Source organism: Cyanistes caeruleus, chromosome 1 (assembly GCF_971803275.1).
Source record: "Cyanistes caeruleus chromosome 1, bCyaCae1.hap1.1, whole genome shotgun sequence".
NCBI classification, from domain to species: domain Eukaryota; kingdom Metazoa; phylum Chordata; class Aves; order Passeriformes; family Paridae; genus Cyanistes; species Cyanistes caeruleus.
In genome coordinates, this window is record NC_141701.1 from 4770499 (window position 1) to 4797773 (window position 27275).

A 27275-nucleotide genomic window follows, 5' to 3' on the forward strand; every position below is an offset into this window, starting at 1 on the left:
AGGGAACATTTTCTCTCCATCTTTCCTCACCCTCATTACATATTCTGCCCCAAGGCAGAATGGAAGCAGTTAGTAGTAGTTGTAACATGACTGCTCTCACGTGAACACATCTCACTGCAAACTGTGGAGATGCCAATCTCCACAGATTTCTCTTCACATTTACAATTTTGTGACATTCAGCCACCCTCAGTAATGGTTAAGTCCAAATTGCAAATTAGTCTCTAGTCTCTCCTCCTCCAAATCATCTACCCATCCAGTTTTAATTCCTGCTCATTGATAAAGAGGTGAAATTCCCATTCCTGGGCACCCTGTTTAATTTCCTAGTCAGCCTTGCTTCAAGCAGGGGATTAAGCTAGACACCTCCAGAGTTCCCCTCCAACTTGACTTTTCATTTGATACTACATTTATAAGAGGTGGTGTATTGAGTGACCATGTCCAGATGATGTCAGTGGAAGTGCTGCAAGGCTGGTCTCTATGAGAAGAGGTCAAGGATTCCTCTGTGTCAGAGCCAGTTCCAGCCAGCTCCAAAATGGACCCACCACAGGACACAACTGAGACAATCAGCTACACTGGTGGCACCTCTGGGAAAACAGTTAAGAAAGGACAAAAAATCTGCACAGCAGCTGAGAGGGGTGAGAAAAATGTGACAGAAGCAACACTATAGACACCAAGGTCAGTGAAGAAGGAGGGGAAGAAGTGTTCCAGGTGCTAGAGCAGATTCTCTTGTAGCTCATGGAGAAGACTGTGCAGGTTGTCTCCCTGGAGACCATGGAAGACCCCTCTGGAGCAGGTGGATGTACCTCAAAGGAAGCTGCAGGCTGTGAAGAATCCATACCAGAGACCTCTGAGCCTGTGGAGAAGAGCCTGTTCAGGAGTTTCTGTTCAGTTTTCTGGCAGGACCTGTGGCCCATGGGGGACCTGTGTTGGAGCAGTCTGTTCCTTAAGGTCTGTATCCCATGAAAAGGACACACATTCGGGCAGTTCTTGAAGAGCTACAGCCCATGGGAAGGACCCACCCTGGAGAAGTACATGAAGGATTCTATCATGTCAGAGGGACTTCACGCTGCAGCAGGGGAAGAGTGTGAGGAAGAAGGGGCAACAGAGAGGACATGTCATGGGCTGACCACAGCCCCTATTTCTCATCCCCCTGTATTGAACAGAGATGGGCAGGGGTGTAGAAGAGTTTGGAAGAAACAAGCAAAGTTTAGCCTAGGAAATAGGAGAGAGTGGGAGCAAGGTGTTTTCAGCTGTATCTTTTCTTCTCACTATCCTGCTTTATTTTTGATGGTCAGTAAATAAAAATAGCTTTCCCCAAGTTTGTTTTTCCCATGATGGTAACTGGTAAGGGATCTATCTGTCTGTATCTTGACCTGTGAGCTTTTCCATCCCATGCTTGCCCCCATCCTGTTGAGGAGGAGGAGGGAGAGCGTTTGTCAGCCAGCCAAGGTCGAATCCACCACTGCAGAAACTGAAACAATAAAACTTTCAGTTGTCAATTTGAATTCTTTCAATTGTCAGTTTAAGTTCTTTGCATTCATTGCTGATTTTTTTTTGTGAATAAATACAAGCTTGATTCATGTAACACAGATGATTTCTCAACAGGTTAAGAAAAAACATGAACCCAGTAGCAAGGCAGTACTAAAGGCTGGCAAACCACTGCAGACTGATTGGTTTCACATCCACAGGTGAGCAGGAGTCATTGCTATCTACCTTCCTCCACTGCAGCTACTTTCTTTTTAAGTTTTAATCCTTTGCTCTCACTAGTGTCCACTTTTTTCCCAGAAGCAGGAAAAAAATTACTTCTGGTAGAACTGAAAGGAATAAGGAAAGTAAAGCTTGGGAAAAGGCTGCACACATTTGCTGTTGAGTACTGTGCAGCATTTATCTCGCGTGTGTTAATGAAACCTGCTTTGAATGTTTCAAACTGGGTTCTTGCAGATCAAACAGAAACAAAGCTCCCAAACCTCAGCAGCTACAGAACAGTTACAGGCCCAATGGCAGCTAAGGAATTAGCAATGCCAAGTGAAGAATGTCACAGTGGATTTGCAATTCGATATTAGGAAGAAATTCTTTACTGTGAAGGTGGTGAGGTACTGGAACAGGTTGCCCAGAGAAGCTGTGGATGCCACATCCCTGGGAGTGTTCAAGGCCACATTGGATGGAACTTTGAGCAGCCTGGTCTAGTGGAAGGTGTACCTGTCCATGGCAGGGATTGGAATGAGGTGATCTTTACAGTCCCTTTCAATCCAAGCTCTTCTGTGATTCTGTGACAATGACTTGGGAAAGAGAGGGGAAATGCTGTATGCTATTGATGCATTTATATGACAGATATGAGAGCTGTTTGTGGCACTCTGTAAACATGCAGGCTCTTCCTGGAAGGAGACTGCCTTTGTAAGGGTGTGCAAACATCCTGGATGCAGATCACGTAACTGTAAACAAAGTCCACTTTTGACTGGTAGTGTGGGGCAATGTGGTATAAGAAAACATTTGTTACTCTGTAACCAGATAATACCTATCTTCCAAGGCTACCCACAAGTAACCAACTATGCAAAAGCTGGCAACAGGTAAGGGTGTTCCACAGCATTTGAATTTCTGAGCTTCACTGCCAAGTAGTTTTTTATGTTAGCAGGCCAAAGCGAGTGTTCACTCCAGCCTGTCATGCTTCAGGCCTGTAGATACTGCTTACACCCAGCAGGATATAAAGATGATTGCTAAGGTTTGAAAGTGTACTTCCTGCTTTTAACAACTGTGGAGCAACTTAGACCAGCATTCAAACTGACAATGAGATCAGACCACTGGAAACAGAAGGAGCTTAGACTAGATTTCAGCTTGGATACTTGATGGTTCCTAAAGATTGATGTGATAAATCTCAGATTAGTTCTAATAGGGGTATAGTGATGCCAAACATATGGGAAAATTGCAAGTTTCTCAAGAAACATTTGCATGTCTGCATCTTTCTAGCTACTACTGGAGGAAAAAAATCCCACGCTCAAAGTCTTCTGCGCATTCAGTGCTTAGTCTGTCATTGGAATGACTAAGCAGATGATTATGGAGGGTTTTTTCACCTTTTTGTTTTGACTGCTAGCAAGTACTAAGACTGGCAAATGACTCTGCCTGAGAGGTTAGGTCAAAGTTGATAGTTCAGATGGACAAAAACTAACAAGCTGTATTTTCTGTCCCTGCCAGCCCACTCGTTGAGTAGAACATGTGTTCAGTAGTACCAGCAGCATTTTCTGTACTATGCACAGTAATGCTGTTATTTGGTTCCCCTGGTTTAGAAATAAAAGAATTCTATCTGCCCCTCTCTTCACCATATCTCCTGTCTGTAATATCACAAGGGAAAAATTAGCGTGCAGCTTACTTCTCCGTCAGGCAAACAGTGTTGGTTGCCATCATGCCTTGACACTCAGGACCTGAGCTGCCTTATCGTTTGTTTCACATCTGTGCAGATAATGGAGGTACAGTAGCTCCACAGGATTTATCTTATCCATTTTATTTACCTTGTTCCATCTGTTCAAAGCAAACAAACACTGTGAACAGGGCAGGTAAAAGGCTGAACTAGAAGTAATTACCTCTGTTATATTTTATTCAGCTAGTGCTCTTCAAATTTAATAAACAAGGAGATCTTTCAGGCACAGATGAAGAGTGTACTTTCTTCTTTTATTCTTTCTTTGGAATTTAAGCACATCCTAAATGGAGGAATTTCAAAAGTACTTACTGGTTTTGACTATGTTTTTATATATTGAGTTTGAAGTAGCTTAATAGAAATTTTCAGAAAGGCTGCCTCTGTGACTGTGGTTTCAGCCGATAGAAATTTGACATGTATGGCCATTGTGGTTTCTTGGCAGCTAAGGACATCTCTGAGGAAACTTCAGGGAAAATTATTTACCCTTTCTCAAAAAAACAGAAATCAGATAAAATGCAGATGAACCTCAGACTTCCCATCCCTTCTCTTCTGCTGCTGATAACAAAGGAGAAAAAGCTACAATTATTTGTTCCTGCCAGTGTGTGAAATCAAAGTCCTGTTTTCTCCGAAGAGTCTGCTTGGAGTGAACTGTTTCCTATAACTGAGCTCTCGGGTTTCCCCCACCACAAAGTACTCCTTTTATCTTCCTTTTTATGTACAGTGTCTTCCAGCTGAGAAAATCCCAGGTCCTTTTGTCTACAGCCACTTAACTCTTGGTAGGCCTAGTCTCAGATTCCTCTGGAAAACTGCCTATTTGATTTTCACTGAGACTCAGCAGTCCTGTTCAGACTTCACAGAGACATAAAAAAAAAATTTACTTGATAAAATACCCCAGCATACGTGTCCACAGCCACAGAGTGAGCTCCTGTCTGAGCTTGCCTGAAACTAGAGCTCAGGACTTGTTAAATTAATTTAATATCAGTCTACATAGATCATCTAACCCATCACCTCCCTTCAAGGACAGAGAAATACTTCCCATGTTACAAACTTCCATTTTGGTGTAGGGTGATCAGACACATAATTGTCTGGAAGAGGAAGAATGCTCTTCTTCTACAGGCTCCAGCTCTGAAGGTCATGAGGAGAAGGCAGGAGTCATTTCAATTGGTAATGACAGAAAATATTCATTCAAATACATTTAGTGTGTCAAGTGGCACTTCAATAATCCTTTGAGGGCAAGATGGACACAGCTGCAGGCAACTGCTTCTGTCTAGGCAGGAATAGGGCATGGAGGGGTCACATTTGCTCAGGCCTGAATTATCTTGCACAAATCACATTAGAAAGATTTTTCTAAAGGCTTTTTGAAAGAGATCAGATCTGACAACCTCAAATTCAAGTCTTTAAACTAGGACAGAGAAAATCTCATAAGTTTAAGAAACAGTAATAGACAAATCTTTGCAGTAATTCAAAAGGATACAAAACCTGGAGGGTCTGTTTTCTGGGAAACGTATTCAAGCTGCTGTTACATGTCACAAATAACTGTAACTTCATACAAAGCCTTTTTCAGAGTGGTTCTCCCAGTTGTCTTCACTACAGACAGCAGATGAAGAAGTGTTCAGGGTCAGTGGGCCATGTCAGAAATTGCCTCTGAGGAGTGTTATGAGATTAAAAGTCGGAGTTCTTAGACAGTTATTTTCTGTTCCAAATAATAGTTTCAAAACCAAATTTTATGTGGGTTTAGCTATGATGCTTCCTTCATTACAGTTCCTCACTTGTGCTGAGATAGGCTTACTGCTTTGACAGGAACGTGCTAGCTCTAAGTCTTACTGTGTATTTTTTTTCTTCCATGCCAACACACATAAATAGCTCTTTCACCATCAGTGAGATGTCTTTTACTTCCTGAAATCAACACACACTGTACTGAAGTCAGAGCAGCCACCAGTATTTCAGCCACTGAAAATGAAAATAAAACCCAATCTGATACAGCAGAGGCTGCAATTGGTAAAAAATCCCTTTGGTAATTTTCGTCTTAATGATTTCCTTTGCTGATATCAAAAGGTTATGGCCTAGCAGCTTCCAATTTCGGCACTCATTGCCTGGCTAAAATCATACTGCCTTTTTTAAAAATTATTCTAAGACTTTTCCCTGGCCTGATTCATTTAACAATACTCTTCAATGGTATTTAAACAACTTAGACATGGTTATGAATTAACCTTCATAACCTCCATTACGAATTCATGGCTATCATACTTACTACACAAATTAGTTACTGTTAGATGTTCAAACAATCAATTTCACGCTTTCTCTCATGCTTTGGGCTTACAAAAATATTTACAGAGCTTTCATTAGCTTTTCTCAAATCCTTCATTAAAATTTCTTTTGCAACAATAGAGAAGCCTTGGCAACAGCTCATACCCTGTGCTGGATGCCTATCACATTCATCAGGATTGCTTCACCGTTGCCTTAAATTCCCCTCCATGACTGTATCCATCTGTTGTTTCATGTCTTACACCTCAAAAGCAATTTGGGGCAGGATTAGCTTTTCATTTCAGATTTTTATTGCTTCAGTCACAATGGGATCATTTTCTGTGACAGAAATTCCAACATGCAACATGCACAGCAGTGAACAAATGGGGAAGACGGGGAAAGGCAAAATGAGTTGCTTAAAATATCCTGTGAAAGCTGGGAGTCAAGGCATTCATCTTTATGTGTTTGCATCCTTTTTCTCACAGCTGTCATCCTTCTCATTACAGAGGAAGTCCAGGCATTCTAGCAAGGATGAAAAATCAAATTAAAAAAAAAGAAAAAAAGAAAAAAATTACAATGGATAATGCTAGGGAAAGAGAAGACTTTCCCAAGAGCTCATAAATACGAGCCAAGCTCATCTAAAATGTGTCATGGGTGTCTTTAACCACTAGGAGCCGTATTCAGACCATCTCCCGCCTGTAACGGATCTGACAAATTTTAGCATTTAGGTCAGGGGAATAGAATCAAAGAATCAGAGAATCGTTTAGATTGGAAAAGACCTCCAAGATCACTGAGCCAAACCAGTTACGATCTAACACCATCCAGGGCTTCCAGGTGCTGTAATCACCTACACCTCATTTATCTTTGTGTTTGGGATTGCCCGGGAACGCTCAACATGTCCCAGCCTGACCCGAGTCTAGAGCTTATGCTCTACTTCCAGTCTGGCTTTCCTCGCTGTCCCAGTGCAATGCCATACACCCAGCACAGACAGCCAGTAGTGGCAGAGCTGGAGGGAGGGGAATTGGTTCTGCTAAATCTTACACAAAAACTTTAGGCAATATTTTTAAAGGGGGTTGTAGGCATTTCTGGTTCTAGAGGGGTTTTTAGCTATAACTCTTTTCAGGATGTCACTTCAGCTAAAGAGACAGTTTCATTTTCACCCATCCTCTTTTCACAACACTCTGGAGTGGTGGCAAACATAGCTTGGCTGGGATTGTTATTTGCTGTGGGTTAATATACACATTTTTCCTTCTGTTTGTCTGAAAACCTGATGACGTTTGGCATTTGATTGTTTTCAATACCTGTGCTTAGAATATTCCCCCTTGGGGGATTTTGCACTCCTGTGATATTCACCACTTCAAAGCTCAGATATCCCAAATGACTTTTGAAAAGTATGCCAGGTTACCTGCAGAATGACTGGAGTCTCTCTATCCACTGCCTGGTTACCAAAGGCTTGAAAATATGAGAAGCTTAATGAAAAAAATCCTGATCTCTGCCACTTTCCTCAATTAAGTTCTGTCCAGTGTGACCAATTTACACTCACACAAGTCTGCAGGACAATTCACAAGCTGGTATAGAATTCAAAATCTCAAAAAATTGTTTAGAAGCTGGAAATTTTTTTGGAATTTTGCTATCCAAGGCAGTCAATAATACACAAATTTTTAGATATTATGAGTATGACTTATCATCACAACTTCCATGGCCTTGGCTACACTGGCCACCTCCCTGGAAGCTGAAACCCATCACCTCATGTTTCCCAGACTACTACAAATGTGAACAGGGAAGATTAATTAATTGACACTTCAAGAGATACTTAATTTCTGTGTGATGCAACAGAATTGCAGAGTTGTGCAGTCCTCACATAAGAAGCAGCACTCAATGAGCACCTGAATAACTTACAGATGAAATTTGGTCCCATGAGGTTTAGGGTTCAACAGGTATGAGCCAAACACCACTTGCTACGATCAGAGGTATGAGAAGCAGCAACACTGAAGACATCTTTAGTGAAGGGTGTGGAAGAGAGTGACCATTGTGTGCTGTTTGGATGTGGGTTTGAATCAAAGTGCTTTGCAAACCTCTGATTAGAGGGCTACATTTGGATGTTTTTTAAGTAGTACATGAATTATTTCAATCAGAATAAATTTGCAGCATGGGGTGGGGACACACTGATGGCCTTTTCTAAATGGAAGCGGTGACATAGCTGTGCACCAAATTTTTCTAAACCAGCTACAGAGAGAAATCTTCATAGCAACCTGCAAAACCTGTAATGTACATGCACAAGTAATTTTTGAGCACCAGCACCAGTGAATCCTGGTTTTCCTCAAGACTTGTGCCCTGACTGACTGACTTCCAAGCAAAATCAAGTGAAGGTTTTCCCATAATAGCAGCATCTATAAAATGTCCTTCCCACGTGGATTCTCAAACAATGCATGAGTTTGCAGCCTTTATTTTACTAGCTATGCTTACAAGTTCTTTGTTTTCCTACCCATCTGCCTGTATCACAAAGGTGGCATGAACTTCTGTACAGTGTTTTGCCCTTTTGTCTCATTTGACTGAAAACAGATGTAAATATTATTAGCAAGAAGAGGAAGGATGTGAAAATCCATCAGGTGCCATGGTTCCGCAAGTCTCCACAGAAAATCAATCAGAAAATAAAGAATTTAGTTCCAGCCAGCACTGGAGAAAGACAGGAAAACACAGCTGTCATTAGACAGAATGAAAATGCTCTGACAGTACAAAACAGCAACTATCTCACTCTCTGTTCAGGTTTCTTTGTAGGTAGCACAAAATAGCCAAACATTTACCTCTGGAATCCAGCACTGAATGGATTTTTTTGCTCAGCTTTCATATGCTGTTGCTGTACTCAAGAAGCACCTATGTCTTTATCTGATCTTCATGTTGAAAAGCAAGGATAGATAGATAAATTTGCAAAATATGTTTTTTATTTCCCTGTTTAAACAAATTCTGTTGAGAGGGCATTGAGAGAAGGGCTGACAACTTTGTGGAAACACACAAAAGCCTCCTTTGGCTGCATTCCCAGTAGAAAAACATTCACTGTTATGATGTTAATTGTGTCACACACATCCACACCTTTTGTGCTTTTCCAGGAGTTAATACTGGCTGTTGCAGATCCAGCTCTGGTGGAACAAGTCTCCCTACTTTGCAGGGTTAATGTCTGCAGACAAGTGCACGATCATTTGTTTCTCCTCAGCTGCAGGGACAATGCAGACACAGTTATGTGCAAACAACTCCTCGCCTTGTAGGCAGCAAGTCACATGCCTGACATTAAGTGTAAATCATGTGCAATCTCATCTCTGGCCCTTGTCCAAATCCCTGCCTACCCTCCCATAGCTGAATGTACAGCCTTAGATAGCACAGAATACCTCAACTGAAACTCTCCTTGGTTTTACTGGAGTAACAGACCATAGTTGCTTTGGTCTTTATAGGCCACTGGTGGGATCAGCCATGTGGATCCCAAACTACACACAGAGGGAAGTGCACTCAAACATTTTACTGCATTACTACACCATCTTCTCACAACAGTTCAGAGACTTCCGACACAGCCTTGGCAGAGCCTGGCCCCCATGACCTGGTAGTTGTGGGTAGCAGGTGGCCTGAATTGCTCTCCTGAGCTCAGGGTACCCTGTTATTCCATCTGTCACTGCCACCACAAGGTATGTCCACACTATGTAATACACCTGCCATGCAGGGGGAGCTGCCCAGCTGGGGCCAGTGCCTGCTTGCAGCTTCTTTCAGTCCTCTCTTCTCTGTCCCCTGGGTCACTGAGCAGAGCTGAGCATGGGTTTCAGCTGAACCAGAGGGAGCAGCACCTGAACAGCAATTAGAAAGAGTTCAGTGCCATCCCAGCCCACCCCACTCCACCAAGTTCTAACCCCAGAGTCTCCTAAAGCCTTTGACCCTTGTCTAAAAGTCTCTATGGCCTTGGGATAGAGGTGTTATGGTGTGACCAACAGGGCCAGGTTTAATCTGTGACATGAACTCAGCCAGAGCAAGCAGGTGGGTGAAGTCTTTGAACTTATATATTATACTAAAGTTATAATTAAATATACACAATTATAGCTATTTTGACTTCTGTTCTAGAAGGTTGCTGAGATCTAGCTTTGAACTGTGCTTTACAGTCCAAGTGCTGTTTGTGCACAGCCCACACAGTGCCGGGGGCCAGCACAACACTTCACCTGGGAAGAATTCCCTACAGGCTCCCCTGGGAGCAGAGATTGCTTGTACCCATGGCTCAGCAGAGCATGAGGGCAGCTGAGTGCCATCCCCTCACTTGACAGGCTCTGAGATGTGGATACTCACTAATTTAAATATCCTGGCTAGAGATTGTAGCATTTCAGATATGCTTTCTAACTTCAAAAAAGGCACACCTGACAGCACAAATTAGTCACAGCTAAGGAAAACCTAAGAAAATGCATTAAAATTAGAGCAAAGACTTGGCTCCCAGGAGAGACCAGTGTTTTCATTAGCTGCAAAGTACAGATAAGATTTTTTTAATGTTTCCTATTTACATTTTGAAAGCCAGAGTTGCTGGATATTCCCTTCAACTAGGAGCTCTTGAGTTGTTTTCCTTGATTTCTGTACTAATCACTTCTCTTCTGGAAAATTCACTTCAAGCCCATGTCTACCTTCCAATGTAGGGAATCTTCAAGGATCCAAAGGAAATCTTTTTGCAACCGTCTATTTTTGTATCACTAAAACATTTTCCTGCCGTGGGGGAAAATTTTGCTGCCTGCAACAAAGTCCTTGCTGTGACATTCTTACCATCCAAGGTACAATAGAGAAGAAAACTGGAGGGAAATATTCCCTTTGCAGGTTGTGGGGAGCCCTTGTGAGCCAAGCCATCATACCACAGATGCACAAATGCCAGATGTGACCACCTCTCACCACTCATGCTGCCCTGCTGCAGCTGGAGCAGGATATTTTGCCAGGAAGGAAATCACCTCCTCACCCCTGGTGGGATTTCACCTGGTATGCAGATGGCTCTGGTGTGATGAGAAAGCCCCACCACTTCCTAAGCAATTCCTCATCCCCCTCCTGTACCAGCAGCAGCTGCCACCTCACTGCTTAGGCTGCCACGTTTTACAGGGAGCAAAAGGCTGCTGGGAAACTCTCTCAGCCCTGCCCAGGCAGCAGAATCTGTGGGATGAGCAAGGATCTGGCTGCAATAAGGAGATCATAGGGCCTTTATGGTCCTGCTCTAGCACTCTGCCAAGAAAGAATTTTGCTGAGTTATGTTTAGGACCACTAATTAGACAGTTTCCAGATGTTGCCCAGAGAGGGACAGTGAAAGTGAAGGAGGAAAGGAGGTGGTAGATTTGGTATCTTTATAAAAGGGAGAAGTTTGTTTTCTGACAGCTGGATTGCATTTAAACATCTTGGCAAAATCTTACCTTAGCTTCAAAAACACACTTTACTACAAAGTGATTTCTGCTACAAAGAAACCCAAAAAAACAACCCACTGGGGAAATAGGTTGGATTTTATACAAATATTTCAAGTTATCATTCTAGCAGAGAAAGTGAGAAAAAAAGCCAGCTTAAAATTTCACATTGTCTTTCCCATGAATAATCCATCACTGTCTATCACAGGCTGTGCAGGTGGATAGGAAGGGAGGAGATGAGCTCCTGCTGGACCAGCACATGAGAGTTCAGACTCAGAAGGAAGTTCTTTGGTGTTATGGTACATGGAGTCAATGCTTAGCCAGCACTGATGTCCCAAGAGCACAGAAAACCACAACATTTTCATAACAAAAACAGAATTGTAGCCGTGAAGGAACAATTGGTTTAAAGGGCAGATAAATTAAAGTTTGGCCATTTACCTGAAGCCACATATCAACACATTAATCAGGTGGGGAGAAAAAAAGGGATCCCAGAGTGAAGGAAGCAGACAGTGCCAAACCCAGGTCTATGAAGATAAATCATCACAGAGGAAGAACATGAATATTAATTTAGCAATGAATATTAATTTGTGTACATGTGCTTTTTAAGGGCTTGAGATAAATCCCATTTGAGATGCATTTCCTAGAGTCCTGTGCAGTGCTGGGGAATTTGCTCCTGAAATTCAGGGTTGAAATCAGAAGCACTGTGTTCATACTGTGCTCAGAACCTTCAGAGGTAGGTAGATTAGATAGATAGATAGATAGATAGATAGATAGATAGATAGATAGATTGATTTGCACTTTGGAGAGATGGCAAGCATGGTCTGTAATAGCTTTAAATTGCTTAAATTTTATAGTGGATTGAAAATTATGAGGTGAGGGAAATGGACTGGTCAAGGATGAATTACTCTGGACCAAAGGGTTTGAGTAAGGTAACTTAAAGTAGGGATTTGAGTGAGAGTTCCTGAGAAGACACTGGATCAGGACAAGAGGTCAGGAACTGGCAGATTCTGAGTATGGCTGTCCTTTCCATTGCAGCTGAGATGGCAGTCTCCTACTTGACCTGTTGCTGTAAGCATTGGGGCTCATTCCTGGTGACAAATGTGTTTCTTTCTGCCCACTATGAGCAATTCCCTGCTGGTAGCATCCTGCATCACCTCTCATGTGGCTTTCGGAAAGATGCAGCACTTGATGCTTCTGGTTGTGAGCTGTCACATGACTGCAGGAGCACCTTGTATGGACTGTGTTGAGGCACCTGCTAGACCACCTGTCCCCACCTCCATCCTTTTCCAGGCAGCACCAGACCTTGCCTTTTGTGTGTGGGTCCTTTGGCACATGGCCTCCCTCTGCTTCCTGCACTGTGGAGGGAGGTAATATTTTCCTCTCCTTGTGTCCCTTTCCTCTGCATGCGTGTTGCTGCCCATTTGCAGCAGCAGTGTTGGATACCAGCACCGTGAGTAAAAGCTGGGAGACTACCAGCAGAGGAAATGCTTTGAAAATGAGAGCTCTTACTTCTGTGCAGAGGAGCAGGCTATTTTAGGAGCAGATTGTGTTTGAGATATGGGCTGGGATGGGACTACTGAGCAGCTGAGGGAAGTGCTGCTGTATCCAGAGCTTCCCAGTAAGCAAGGTGATAGACTTCACATAAAGAGACCCTCCAGTTCATAAGTTCATCTCCTCTTTCTTTGGCTTAGCCTCTGGACTCAGACATGTGGTTTCCCCAACCACAGAGACATTGCTGGTGTACAGCAATGTAAGAAACCAAGCCCACTATTTGCACCTTCCCAAAAGAATAGAATTTCCACCCAGGTTCCAAATTACAGCAGAAGGAAAGGGTTGTCTGGCTGTCAGTCTGAGGGCAGCACAAAGGAGCATGGTAACACAAAATTCCAGCAGTCCTGGGCACATGTAACAACATTATTAAGAAAAAAACAGTCCTGAGCAGCTCTGAAGGAAATAAAACCCCATTATCTGCCTGAGATTCACTGATTCCCCCTCTAACTGCAGCTCCCCAGTCATTTAAATTACATCTGATAATTAAACATGCTGTGAAAGCAGCTTCGGTGCTTGTCAAAGCTCTTTTGAGTTTCACCAGAAATGATTCATCTGAAGCCTTCAGTTCTTAAATTCCTGGTATGTGGTCTGTTGGGACTGGCAGGGCACATTTGTTTGTCATCACCCATATCTCAGTACACAGGTCTTGCCTGCTGAGGCAGTGGTGTCCAGCCTGCAGGACCCAAAAGCAATCCCAGTAGCCTGACTTGGTGTATGATTCTCCAAGCTAAATCTACGAGCAGGAGGAGCTGCAAGCCAGGCTGCAGAGCCCTGCAGACCTTTGTCCATCATTGTGCTGAACGGTCGCTCTGAGAATTACCTGCAGATTTATTGCCCTTCACTGTAACTTGGGACGAACGTTGCTGTCTCTATTCTCACAGAGATTTACAGCTCATTCTGTCTAGAAATGGGGCTTTTTTTCTTTTTTAATTGAGTGATCTGTCTTTTGGGGAAATATTTTATTTTGTGCTGCATGTTTCAAGGTCTTCCACTGTGTCACTTCCACTTTATTTAGCCACCCTGTCACACCAGCCTTGTGCACTCCCTGCTCCACTATCCATGACAACATTCATGGCTTGTACATTTATTTTTCCTTTATGCAGGTCCGTGATTCTTCCCAAACTGACTCTAGAGACTGGAATATGGCCCTAAATTAGGACTTATCTACATGATAGACTATTCCAGAGATTTTGGGATAATTTCTCTCTGTGGAAAGCCTTGCTGTGGCATACATGTGCACAGCCAGGAGTTATACTATGGAGCTGTCACAGTTCAGTGTGCCTTTGTGCCACGATAAATTAGGATAAGCACTGACTCAGGAAAAGTCCTTGGCTATTACTGGAGAAAGGTCAGTTGAGAATTGTGTTCACTGTGTGGCCACATCCAAAAAGCAAACATAGATGAGGCTATATAAAGGATGGGATGAAGGGTTATATAATTCAGTTACACAATGTATGTGATTGCTGTCATCAGAAGACGGTCTTCAGTGCTTGTTAGTCTGTTTCAAAAATAAATAATGGGATTGGGGAGTTCAGGGACAAGCAGTGCTCTTACAGTGATGAACAAAAAACATAAAGGACTGGAACCATTTATCTGGGAAGGAAGGATAAGATGTAATAAATCAAACTTTGAACAGTCTAGGACGCGTGGATTAAGAGTGTATGTTTTCCCCTTTCATATAATAAAAGAGCAAAGTGTCATTCAAAGAGATGAGAAATAGCAAATTACAATTTTACAGCAGGACTTGCTCAACATAGTTACAAATGAGAGAGCACTAGAATTTACTGAAAACCCAAAATGTGAGAAATCTTGATGTGGTAACAGGAACATACACAGTTACAACACTGAAAACTAAAAATTTAACCCCCCAAAACCCAAAAGGGAGACAAATGCTTTGGTATCTATTTTATATAGGGAATTATATTATACCATCAGGAAAAAAGAGATATCAGGGTTTGTTTCCATCCTCTACTGATGTCTCCATTAATAAACACTCTCAGAAACAAGTGATCCCACCAAATGGCCATGGATCTAACAGAACAGTGATGTCTGTGTTCCCAAGGAACAATAATAGTACTGAGGGCAAAGGAGCTGCCTCTCATTGCCAGAAATGTGTAACGTCTGCCTATTGTGCCCTTGCTGATTCTTGACATGGCCATGCACACTAGAGCCACTGTTCAGAAACAACTTCCAAATATGCCAGTTCAGCTGGTGAAAAATATTATGTCTGAAAAACTCGGATCTGGTGAACTTTCACCAGAACTGAATTCCAGCTCTGGTTGCCCTGGAAACACTGGGATGCTTAAGGCACCTCATCTCAGGGCAGCTTTGTCCAAGGGGTTTGCTCAGTGCTGAGGCTCCTCTCAGTCTCTGCAGCACTTTCCAGGGCATCGACTTCAGTTTGACTCAGCAGCTGCAGGTTGGGTCAGATTGCTCCTCTCTGGAATTAATACTGGTTCATATCCAGCCCAGAACTTTGAGCTGAGTTTTCTTAGTTCCAGTGAGCATCTGTGCCATATGGTAGCTGTACCTGACTGTGGATTCCTCATTCCCCAAGGTGGGTGTCTCTTATGTGCCCTGACAAAGCGGCAGAGGGAGCTCAGGCAGTTCCAACCTATCCCAAAAGAAAGTGAACAGCGAATATACTTCAGTGTGATACACTGTATCACAGTCTGCTACCAAACACACAGATGTTCTCCAGTTTCATTGTGAAATGGAGCCAGACTGTCTCTACTCAGCTCCATTAACAGCTTCCCCCTGATCTTTCCCCCCTGACCTCTGTGCTACATGAGGCTGAGAAACAGCAGCATTCATACATTTCATTAGGAGTTATGTGTGCTTGGTGCTTCTTGGACCCTCTTTTAACCTGCTTTAGAAGATATTTTGTGACCAAATTCCTTCCTCAATCCCAAGGTTTTACAAAATCCTAATGACAAATTTATACAGCCAGAATCTATATCCTTAGTTTATGGGACATCATAGGAGTTAATCACAGAACCACTTAGGTTAAAAAAGACCCTTAAGATAATTGAGTTCAACCATTAACTCATTGCCAAGACCAAACTATGTCCCCAGGTGCCATGGCTACATGTCTTTTAAATACCTTCAGGAATGGTGACTCCACCACTCCCTTGGACAGCCTGTCCAAATGCTTGACAACCCTTCTGGCAAAGAAATTTTTCATAACATTGAATTTAAACCTTCCCTGGTGCAACTTGAGGCCACTTCCTCTTGTCCTGTCACTTGTTACTTAGGAAAAGAGGCTGACCTCCACCTGGTTACAACCTCATTTCAGGTCATTTTAGAGAGCAATAAGGTCTTCTCTGAGCCTCCTTTCCCCCAGGCTGAGCTCCCCCAGCTCTCTCAGCTGCTTTTCATCAGACTTGTACTCCAGAACCTTCCCCAGCTCTGTTGCCCTTCTCTGGACATGTTCTAGCACCTCAATGCCTTTTTATAGAAAGCATCAAGTACCTCCGCCTTTTCCTTATCCTTTGTCACTTATGTTTCCCTTAGCATCCAATAAAAGATGGAGATTCGTCTTAGGGATCCTTTTGTTATTAATTTATTTATAGAAACATTTTTTATTGTCTTTTACAAAAGTAGCCAAATTAGCTGGACTTTGGTCCAAATTAGAAATTTTTTCCCTGAATAACCTCACACCATCCTTGTGGTCCTCTGGAGTTGTCTTCCCCTTCTAACAAAGGTCATAAACCCTTTTTTTTTTCCCCCGAGTTCCAGCCAAATCTCTCTGACAGACAGGCTCATCTTTCTCTCTCTGTCTTGTCTTTTGGCACATGGGGACAGTCTGCTCCTGTGCTGCTTCAAATTCCCTTCTTGAAGAATGTCCAGTCTTCCTGGACTCCTTTTCCCTTCAGGACTGCCTCCCAAGGGACTATGTCCACCAGGCTCCTCATTTTGGGCCTTCTGTTCCCCTCAGAAGAGAGTCTCCTGTGACAATAACCCATCTTTATTTCCCTCTGTGGAAGCAGCTTTGAATCACAGCACAGGGTAGTTTACCCTTGGCAACACTTCCAACCTGGAGAAACCATTAACCTCAGCAGCACCTCCCACCCAGAGGAACCATCACGCTCACCATTGTTCAGTTCCACTTGCAGAGCCTCGTGCCTGTTGTGCTGGGGCACCTGGGGAGGTGGGGCAGTCATGAATGAGACCCCTCTGCTGTGCCAGGCAGGGCTTAGTGCCACTGCTCCCCCATCCCTTAAATCAGTTCAGCCAGGCAGAGGGAACAAGTAATCCTGTGTGTCATCTGTCCTGTCTACCTCTGGGCCTGTCCCAGGGAGGGCAGAGTGTGATTCCAGCAGTCTGTTTTTCTCTCAGACTCCCTGATAATCCTCAAGCTCCTCCCTCCTCCCAGAGCTCTGTCGCTGTCACTGGGGTGTCCCTCTGCCCAGCACACTCCCACAGGGATGTTCACTGGTCAAGCTGGCAAAGTCACAGCACCCTGCCACATGACCACCTTAATTATTCACAATAATTACTGTTTATTTTGGAGGGCCTTCTACTCCAGAATTTCCAAAATGTTTTTCTGGTGGTTTGATGGTCCTGCTCTGTGAGGTACTTGATACCTGTGACCATAGCAAGTCACTTTAACTTCCACATTGATAGAATGAGGTTAACAAGAACATCCCGTTTCACTGGCAGGAGAATTCAGGATTTTGAGATGTTCAAGCTTAGAAGAAGCTGTAGACCATATCTAAATAAAGTATCTAAATAAAGAGAATCATGGAGGAAATAAAGGTAGAGGAAAGCACCAGAGTGAAAAGCTTGTCTGTCCTCCTCATTTCCTGCCAGGCCACCCTGGTGGCACACCAGCCTGAGGCCACCCAGAGGCAAAGTGGAATTAGAGACTGTCTGCAGGCAAGGTTTCCATAGAAGTGTTTCTGGTAAATGCATTCAGACCAAGTAGTCATTGAGACTAAACACAAGCTTTGCTTTAGTTTTTTGCTTTCTCAACCTACCCAACCCAACATAGGCTTCCCTGTTGTTCCCTTAGTAACCAGTCCATATGTCAGGATACTTAAGATTATTATGTATGAGGTAAAAAAGTAGAGATTCAAACAGTAGTCCATGTCTACATCATTTGGTCAAGAAAGTCACAGAATTTTCTCAATTTCTTTTAATTCTTTTACATACATGGGAGGAAGTATCTGTGGACTAAAAATCATGAAACTGTCATCTCTGCTGTAGATTTATTGTCTGGGTAGAGAAAGAGGCAATTACAGTTAAGGGAATGGTATGAAAACTAACTGCTTCTGAATATTTCTTTCCAATTTTAATCAATGTTAGATATAACAGCAGAAAAGTCAGTGTTTATATTTAATGTCTAAGTTCATAACTCTGCAAATTATAAAGTTATTTTCAGGTAAAAGCATTGATAGGGAGCACATTCCACATTCAGGATGAATGGCTAAGATAAGATAGATATTCATGCTTGATCTTTCATGCGCTTGAATATGCAGGGAATGAAAACAGCATCACACTCCTCCAACTAGGTGGAAATAACACAGCCCTAATGTTGAATCAATTCACAGAATAAACCTTGTGAATAGTTGCTGAGGAAATCAATATGAGGAAACAGTGAACTGAACATCTATTCTGCAAATGGTCAAAAAAAAGAAAAAATAGATTGTGGCTGTCCTGGTTTTGATACCTCTGGAAAATCTAAACCTAAAACCTCCATCTACATTAACAAACTAATTAAGAACCAAGTGGGGAGATGGTGAAGAAAAAAACAAAGGAAAAAATTGAAAATAAAATAAAATAAAATAAAATAAAATAAAATAAAATAAAATAAAATAAAATAAAATAAAATAAAATAAAATAAAATAAAATAAAATAAAATAAAATAGAAGGATGATGGAGGAAAGCTGGGCAGCTACAGATAAGCAGTAGCAGTAGAGATGAGGGAAGTAGATGTTCAAAAGAAGAGGGTTCAAGGCAGCAGGTGGGGAATAAATCCAACATTTTTCTTTTTGATACAATATGGGAGTGCCAGCAGGAAGTACCCTGTAAGAGAAAAGTTTGTGAGATGAATGGGATGAGACCTCTGAGAAGGTGGAGGGACAAAAGTGCCAGAAATAGAGCCAAATGTGACTGATGCCTAGATTTTATGTCCTATATAGCACAACCCTTAAATTTCACCTGCTGCCCTCTCCCTTTTTGACAAATGGCAGATATCCCTGAGGTGATGCAGTCTTAAAGACCCAAAGAGCTGGAAAAATACCTTGGATACCTGTGATCTTGTTTGTGATAGAGGAAGGATTCCAGAGACAGCATGACCAAAAGAGGACAGGACAAAGATGGTTGAAAAGAGTGAGAGTATTCAGAGGTAATGGAAGGGGAGGGTCAGAAAAAAGAGAAATGTCACGGATGAGTCAAAAAAAACAGAGTGTAAATAAAGGTTTGTGCTGATGAGAGGAGAAATGAGGCTGAGAAGGAGAGAAGGAATAAATGACTGTTCTAATGTGAATTAAGATGACGTCAGAAAGATCGTCTGTGTATTGATGCTTACACAGCAACCAGTTTATCCAGGCTTGAAGCAGATAATTGATACCATCCTTTGGGAGCTGCCGTTCATCAAAGCCCTTTAGTGTAACCCCAGAAACCACCAATCTCTCCTTGCCCTTAATTTGTTTTAATGGAACACTTTTCCTGCCTCTTCCTGTGTTTTTTAGCAACTCCTTGCAACCTTTCTTTCTTTATCCTCAGCACTTGAAGTAAGTGATAAGCTGCTGGTAGCCTTGCTTGTAATTTGCAGTTCATTAGAAGTTCATCCTGCAAGGGCAGCATTTGTGTGCAGGGTGAATTGTTGAGCAGATTGTTTGGTCTGAGCTTTGTCTCTGCCAGCCACTTTAAGGTGCCACCTAATCCTGATCAGTGAGCACTCACTGGGGTTTCTTGCTCTGCAGCTCTGGTGTCGGTGGTGATAAACATTAAAACAGGGAGAAACCCCAGGTATTACCTACAGAAAAAGCACAAAGTTCAACACAACATCACTGAGAAAAACAACGTGCAGCATAAGATGAGCAATAAAATTAAGAGATTTATATATGAAAACAGAGAAAAGCCCATCTCCACTGGGTAAAGTGCCCTAATCATATAAACAGTGCCCTAACTATATATATATTGTATCAAATACACAGTGTCTTGATTGTATATATATATATTGTATCATATATACAGTGCCCTGATCATACATATACAGTGGCTTAATTGTATCCAGGCAGAAACCTAATACACTTCTCAGCCATTCTGGTTTCCACTGTTGCTCCCCAAACAACATCTTTAAGCACTGAAAAAAGGTGCCAGAAGGAACAGAGGCAGCTTCCTCATACCCTGAAAGAGACACAAGATTTGAGCCTGTCACATGGGAAATGTGTCCTCCAACACAGGATTTCTAGGAAAGCTGTGGCTCAGTAGAACAACTCCTTATCCATAATCTGTGCAACAGATGCACCAAGCAAAGCATCTCCTATATTGTCAGCTGTTGCTTCAGAGTCTTCAATCTCCCCAGTTTGCTCTTTTTTCTTTAATCTGCTAGATGGAGGTAATGAATATTTAAGTACTTGGTGTAAACCCGTCTGTCCTGGTGGAGTGGCTGGAGCTGCGCAGAGCAGCAGAGCTGAGGATCATTGTAATCTGCTCGATGGGTGGTTCTGCCTGTGGCCAAATGGATTCCATATGTGAGATCATCTGTCATGCAGAAGGCACCGTCATTAGCTCCCTTCCTAGGAAGTCCTTCTGCTCTCCTAGGTGAAATAGAATGTCACTGACCCAAACCTGTTGATTTGCTATGATGGTGCCATTATGGAATGAGCTCTTTGGTGACTTAAAATTCAAGTACTGCTAGTAATTTTTCTGGACTTCAGGTAAAGAATGTTGCTATTTTATTAATTTTATGTTTGATGCAATTTTAAGACTTTGCATGGAGATCATTGCAGTGTCTGGATATCTTTGAAAAACCTCATCTTGGGTGAGGAGAGTAGGCTAGATTAAATATATGCCATACCTGTGCTTTTAATTTTAGGCTTACATCATTACCAAAGAGCAAGAAGCTGATATTCTGCAGATCTGTGTAATATGCTGGACAGTCTATAGAAGCCAGCATTTTCATCCTCATTTCTCTTTTTGTAAGGAAGGCAAGTTCTCCTGCCCAGAGCTGCTCAGACAATTGTATGTGAGAGTGGGCAAGGTGTCTATGGAAAAGGAGATTGTAAACTGCTTTTCATGTTCCCTGGGAGTGGGTCAGGTATAATGATTTTAAACTGAAAGTGAAGGCTTAATTTAGAGATGGCAGAACCTTGTTTGCTAGAGAGGTCAGTGGATATGTGTCTGGGAGGACTGAAAACTTTGGCACTGGTACTTTGTCCAATCTGTCTCTCATCTCCCTGGGATTAATTGGGGACTACTTTGCCTGGATCTTTTAACAGTCAGGTTTTCAACTCTGCTTTCCACTGTTATTTAGCAGCAGATGTTCAGATTCTGATTTTCCAAAGCAACCCAGTTGTTATTAGGTATAATTAACACCAACATCCTTAATCCATAAGCCTCTTTTAGGTTGGACTCAGTCCCATTCTGTTTACAAAATAAAACCTTCATGTGAAGATCACCTCTTAAAAATGCAATTAGCAATGCCAGCTCTTATGTTCTCCCTTTGAGGGGAAAGCAAGGAATATTACTAGGACATGTAGCTGTTTCTCTAACAGCAGAACAACCTAGCTCTTACGAGCTCCCCGAATTTATAGTGCTGAATTAATTCATTATTTATCTGTGTATCTAAACTCAAGTCTTCATTAAAGTGATTAATATTACTCAGAACTAGCAGTTTATGGATCATTGTCTGTAATCAGGTTGTGGTACTTGAACAAGATCCCCATTTCCTGTGGTTGACAATGGATTATTCATGTAGGATGTGCAGCATAACTGAGTTAAGGTTATGAGGGCAAACACACCTTCTGGAATTTTCCCAAGCTGAGTCACATAGCTTGGTAAAGATAATATTTCATAATTTAGGAATATTTTTAAACCTTTGTTTGTTTTAAACAAACACCACGGTCATGCATTCTGAAGAACAACGATAGGAGTAGCTGGTTCACACTAGGATCTGGTTAAATAAATTGGAAGTGCATTGGAGTGTTTGGGAGGTTTCAGTTCTAAAGCTATTTCAAGAAACCCATGAGGATTTCACTAAAAATCTGCAGCTGCAGTATGTGCAGGCAAACAGGATGCTGTTCTATCACCAAAGGAATAACAAACAATTCCAAAAGACGGGATAATTTAGTTAAATATAGCACTTGAAAAAATATACCAAGAATTCGTATCTTTTGTGATCATTGTACCTTTTCTATGCAGTGGATAGGAGGAAAATCCTCAATCTTCTAATGACTGCAAATGGTGATCCCATAAGAGAAATGAAAATTTGGAAATAATAGGCCAAAGGATGGAATGGTGAGCACAGGCTGATGGAAATGACCTGAAAGGAAAATAGCACCTGAATATCTGAGATCATTGCTTTGTCTGCTTCCCAGACCAGGTCCTTGAGGTCTGTGCTGTTTTCACCTGCGGCAATTTTCTTTATAATAGCAATTATGGGGCTGTGTTTTGGATTTGTGATGAAAACAGTCTTGACAATTCAGGGATGTTTTCATTATTGATGAGCAGAGTCAAGACCTTTTCTGCTTCTTATCCCAACAAACAGTGAGTGAGCTGGGGTATACAGACAGAGCTGGGAGGGGACACAGGTGGGACAGCTGACCCAGAGTGACCCAAGGGACATCCCATAGCATAGGATATCATTCTCAGCAAGCTGGGAGAAGAAGGAACAGGGGAGCATTCAGAGTAGTAGTGTTTAACTTCCCAAGCCACTGTTACATGTGCTGGAGCCCAGCTTTCCTGGGCATGGCCAAACACCTGCCCGTGGGAAGTGGGGGATTAATTACTTTTTTTTTTTTTTTTTTTTTTTATTTTTTTTATTTTTTTTATTTGCTTTGCTTTGCTTTGCATGTACAGCTTATGTTTCCCCTATTAAACTGTCTCTGTCTCAACATACAAGTTTTCTAAGTTTTCTCACTTTTCCAGTTCTCTCCCCCATCCCACCAGGGAGGAGTGCGTGAGAGGCTGTGTAGGGTTGAGTTACTGGCTGGGATTAAATCATGACAAGGTTTTAAATGCACAGCAACACAGAAAAAATGTGCAATACTCTGACCACTGTGAAGGTGCTGATGGTCAGTGCATTCCCTGATTTCATGCAGCCCAAGAACCAGTTGTTGTCTCTAAGATTCCTGCTCTGATATCAGCCAAAGCAGATGCTTCAGAAAGAGAGTAAAAAGCAGACTCCCATTTTGCAATTGTGCAGTTCAGGGACTTCCTGAAAAGGTGGACTTGGTATATTAATAACCCTCAATCTCTCTCTTCCTTGAAGAGCCTGATTGAAAGGGTGCTTTTGAAGCCACATCAGCTTTTAGTTCCCACAACACACTGTGGCAGGAAGTTCCAAAGTTTAACTACAGGCCTGAAGAGTCATTTCCTTCCGTTTTCTTTGAACTTGTCCTCTCTCACTTAAAACCACTGCTTCCTTCTTCTTTTATTGGAAAGTGCAATGCAAAATCAATCTCTTCACCTTCTCCATGATGTTCATGATGTTATAGATTGTCTTGGTCATCTCTTAAATTGAAGAAATAACTTATTTAGCTCTCCCTTACATTGAGTAGTTATGTATTTATTAACATTTTAATCCTCTAAATCCTTTTTCATCTATGGTTTCCTTTTCAAGCAAGAGGACCAGAGCTGCAAACAGGATTCAAGCTAGAAGAGCCATAGATTTTATTATTAATATTATTATTATTATTATTAATAATAATAATAATAATAATAATAATAATAATAATAATAATGTTTATTTATTTGCTTGTTTATTTATTTAGCAAAACATTCTGTTTTGAGCTCTCTCCCATTTTTTTCTTTATTGACTTCTTAGCTGATATTTTCATGGAACTATATGTTACAGCCCCAACTTTTCCCTCTTGGCCAGCTCAGAGCCACATGTCAGCTGAGGGCTGCTTTTCCCCTTGGGCATCATTTCTCTGTCGAGTCACTGAGATTCTGCAATTCTTCCCAATTTTTAATCATCTTTAATACCCAGAGGACTTTTGTATCATGACTAAACCTTGTCACTTCACTGTTTACTCCCTTCCAGTTCATGAATGAGTTTGTAAGCAAACAGCACGTACCTCCAGGGAACACCACTGCTGATCAACTCCTACCACAAGACCTGACCATGAGCTCCCACTCTCTGTTTCCTGTTTTCTTAATTCATTCCTTTTTTATTCATCCAGGGACCTTTCCATTTACGCCTTGACTTTCCTTAAAAGCCTTTGGTGAGAGATGCTGTTTGCAGCTCTCAGGAAATACAGGCTGGTTATATCAACAGGATATCCTTTATCCAAAGGCTTGTTGACACCTTCAGAGAACTCCAGGGACTATGGCAGGACTTCCCTTTATAAAATCCATTCCGACTTCCACAGGACATCACAATTACCTCTGCATCCAATAATTCCTTTTTTTTTTTAATTTTTTTTTTTCTGCTTCCTACAAAGCAGCAGCACAATACCAACCTGCTTTTCAGCTTCTTAAGCTGTTGAGGAGCTGACAGCTCATGTTAAAAGGGCTGGGACTAAGGTACTCCCACTGGATCTGTATTTTCCAGACTGACTTTCAGGTGCTGGAAGTGCAGGAGTTGGAATATTTTTTCCTGGGTTTCCTCTTAGTGTTTATTCTTGGTTTTAGTCAGATATAGAAATGAGTGTACAACATTCAGAGAGCATCATGGTTTCCCCATGTCAGGATTCCTCTACCTACCCCAAAATCTTACATGCAAAATTCCCTGCTGTAGTCAGTCCTTTCCACATTGTCAGAACTGAAAGACGAGCAGTCGCTTCCCTTTGTTTATACCTCCAAGGGGCAAGAAATGCCTCTTTCTCACCATGTCCCCTAAAAACCTAGGGGTGGGGAGTCCTGCCAACGAGGGGAGGAAACACCAGACAAGTTGGTTACTGGCAGCTGCTGGTTGCAGTCAGTCCCCAGGGAATGAGGTTATTTAGAGTGTGCTGGAATGAGTCTGTGGAGTGAATCAGGAGCACGGTCACAGCTCCCAGACAGACAAACCTCTCCCTCTCTTTTCAGAGGTAATTTCATGCAGGTGACAGTCTGGTTTCATCAAATAAGCCTGCATTAATTATTTCCTGATCATACACATGGTGATTTTTGGTTTTGAGGGTGCATATTCATCGATCAATTTATCTGCATTGATTGCTTGGCTAAACCATCTTAGCAGTCTCATACTGTCCTTCTTCTTAGGATGGTGTGGTTGATGACTTCTTTAAATATTGGAAAATATTGAAAGTAAAATAAATGATGGAGAAAGAGCAGCTGCTAAACAGCTCAGAAAGGTCATTTCCTCAAAAATAAACCAGAGGAAGGTAAACAAGCATGCTCCCTTCCCATGAGGAGTACATCTCATCCCTCTTTAAGTTTGAGCAATTTTTGAATGAAGGGAAACCAGCACTTTTGAGATTTGCATTGACTGCAGAGATCTTTCTGGACCCCTGAGCTGCCCAAGGAATGTATTGCTGTGAGCCTTTTCCCAAAATCCATTCCTACATATTGTGCTGAGCTCCCAACACAATGCTGACCTGCCTGGGAAGCTTGAAGAGGTGTAAAGATTTTAGTAGACAGCAGCAGGAACCAGCTGCCACACTGCAGAGTGACTCATGCTAGGGAGGTCTACTGGCAGGAACACAGATGTGCAGGAAGCAAACCTTGGTCAGGCTGAGTAATCCAGGTGAGCACAAACACAGCACCTGAAGGCACTTACGTGCTGGGTGTAATGCACTGGGCTGTGCAACCTCTGTGTCCTTGGAGAGATGATCTTGGGGTCTATGTTATGGCTGCCCAGCCCTGTGACTGTGAACCACTGTCTGCTGTCATGGAGAAGAGCTCCCACCTGCCTGCACTAAGGGAATCACATCCTCCTTATCTGCCATTCCTTCTATTATTCTCCCAGCCCAGGGGTGCTCTGATTACCAATTCAAGAATCCTCTGGTTTGTCCCAAAGGTTGCTGAGATCAGGGCAGACATGGGAGGTTGAGCGGGAGATGGGATATGAAGGCTGGCAAACCTCAGGATACACTTTATTACTTATTTCATTCCCTTAAGAAGGGCAAAGGTAGCCTGAATACCATCTGATTTACCATCCCTTGAAGAAGAGAAGAGACGGCATTTGTTGAAACAAATTATTTTTGAAACAAATTGTTTTTGAAATAAATACCTCACTTCTCACACTGGAACTGAAGGGCAGCTGCTACAGGATACGCAGCTCCATAGGGGTTATGTACTGCCAAGAAGGATGTCCGGCTCCCTGATGCTGTCCCTAACCATCCCACAGCTTCCCTTTCTCCTCACTGCTATGTCCCTGACCCACACCGTGCCAGACCAGGGAGCTAAACCAGCACAGACCCCTCCAGGTTTTGTGCCACAGGTTTTTTGCTGGTGCAGCCCAGCACCAGCATGCAGCAGGATCAACACATAGAACTTAGTGAAAATATGCAGCCTGGTGAGCCTGACCATCCTTTCCAACAACACCTACTAGCTAATTAGGATCACAAATACGATTAAGTCTCACTCTCAGCCTCCTAATACCACTACCATGCAGAAAACAGCAGTGGATGCCAGGGAAGAAGCAGGGCTGTAAAGGGAAAGAACAGGCACTCATGAATGACTGTGAGAATTAATTTTCACCATAAAATATGGCTCATAATATGAAATGTCTGTGAACCATCTTGCAACCTTGTCCTCTAGCATTTAATTTTAAAAGTATTAGTTATGGCTTGACATCACCTGAAAGCAGGCAAATGCCTGGCTGCACAGCCTGACAGGCAGGGCTGCAACCAAGGGAACCTGCAATCCTATTAAGGCGTGAGGGCACGAGGACCACCATGGAGAAAACAGAAAATGAAGGGCATCAGGTGAAACTCCTGATGGCAACAGGTACCAGCGTGTGCCTTAGTCATGGGCACAGTGTAGTAGTTTGCTAGACAGGAAGGAGGGAGAACTGCCCTTGTCTGGAAGTGAAGGGACAAGGGGAATATCTGCTTGAAAGTTTTCTGGAAGCTTTTCCTATCACTTCAGCCCATGGAGACAAGCGGAGAAAAGGCAGTTGTTAGAGAGGAATCCGAAGGAGAAGGGTCTGCAGGGCTCTCCTGGCTCCCAGCAATGCCTTGTGCTGCTGCAGGCATTGATGCAGAAAACAAAGCGTGCCGAATCAGTGTGCAAACCAGGAGGTGACAGGGACACATCTGCTGCCTGAAAAACTGACCTGGAGGGACAGGGAGGGATGTGAGCAGCTGGATGTGTGAGCACATATCATATTGATTAGTGACTGGGCTCCTGGAACCGTCACAGCTGCAGCACCAATTACTGAGAGGCACTTCAATGAAGAGAAAACCCAGTAAGGACACCTCTGGAAATACCGTCAGAAAATGGTTATTTCTGAACTGCTGCTGAAACAAAGTTATATTGTTTGCATAAATTACCTTGGCCCAAAGCCAAAAGGTCATGAGCTGCCAAGGGCAAAGCCACAGGTGAGTTCACAAGAACTT

General features: G+C 42.5%; 1 protein-coding gene across 13 annotated transcripts in view; it reads left to right on the plus strand.

Annotated features, from left to right (window-relative positions):
- Positions 1 to 27275, plus strand: part of LOC147655271 (uncharacterized) — a 70121-nt gene that overhangs the window by 10940 nt on the left and 31906 nt on the right. For 7 of the 13 annotated variants that reach the window (XR_015283428.1, XR_015283425.1, XR_015283427.1 and 4 more), the window contains one exon: positions 1603 to 1685. Coding sequence is in view for 2 of the 13 variants with exons in the window: in XM_086877868.1 (XP_086733994.1) it covers positions 733 to 945; positions 1603 to 1685 (296 nt within the window). In the remaining 11 variants the exon portion in view is untranslated. Of the gene's footprint in view, positions 1 to 639; positions 946 to 1602; positions 1686 to 18794; positions 18950 to 27275 lie in introns of those variants that run through there. The other 6 variants (XR_015283432.1, XR_015283433.1, XR_015283430.1 and 3 more) reach the window with 2 other exon arrangements.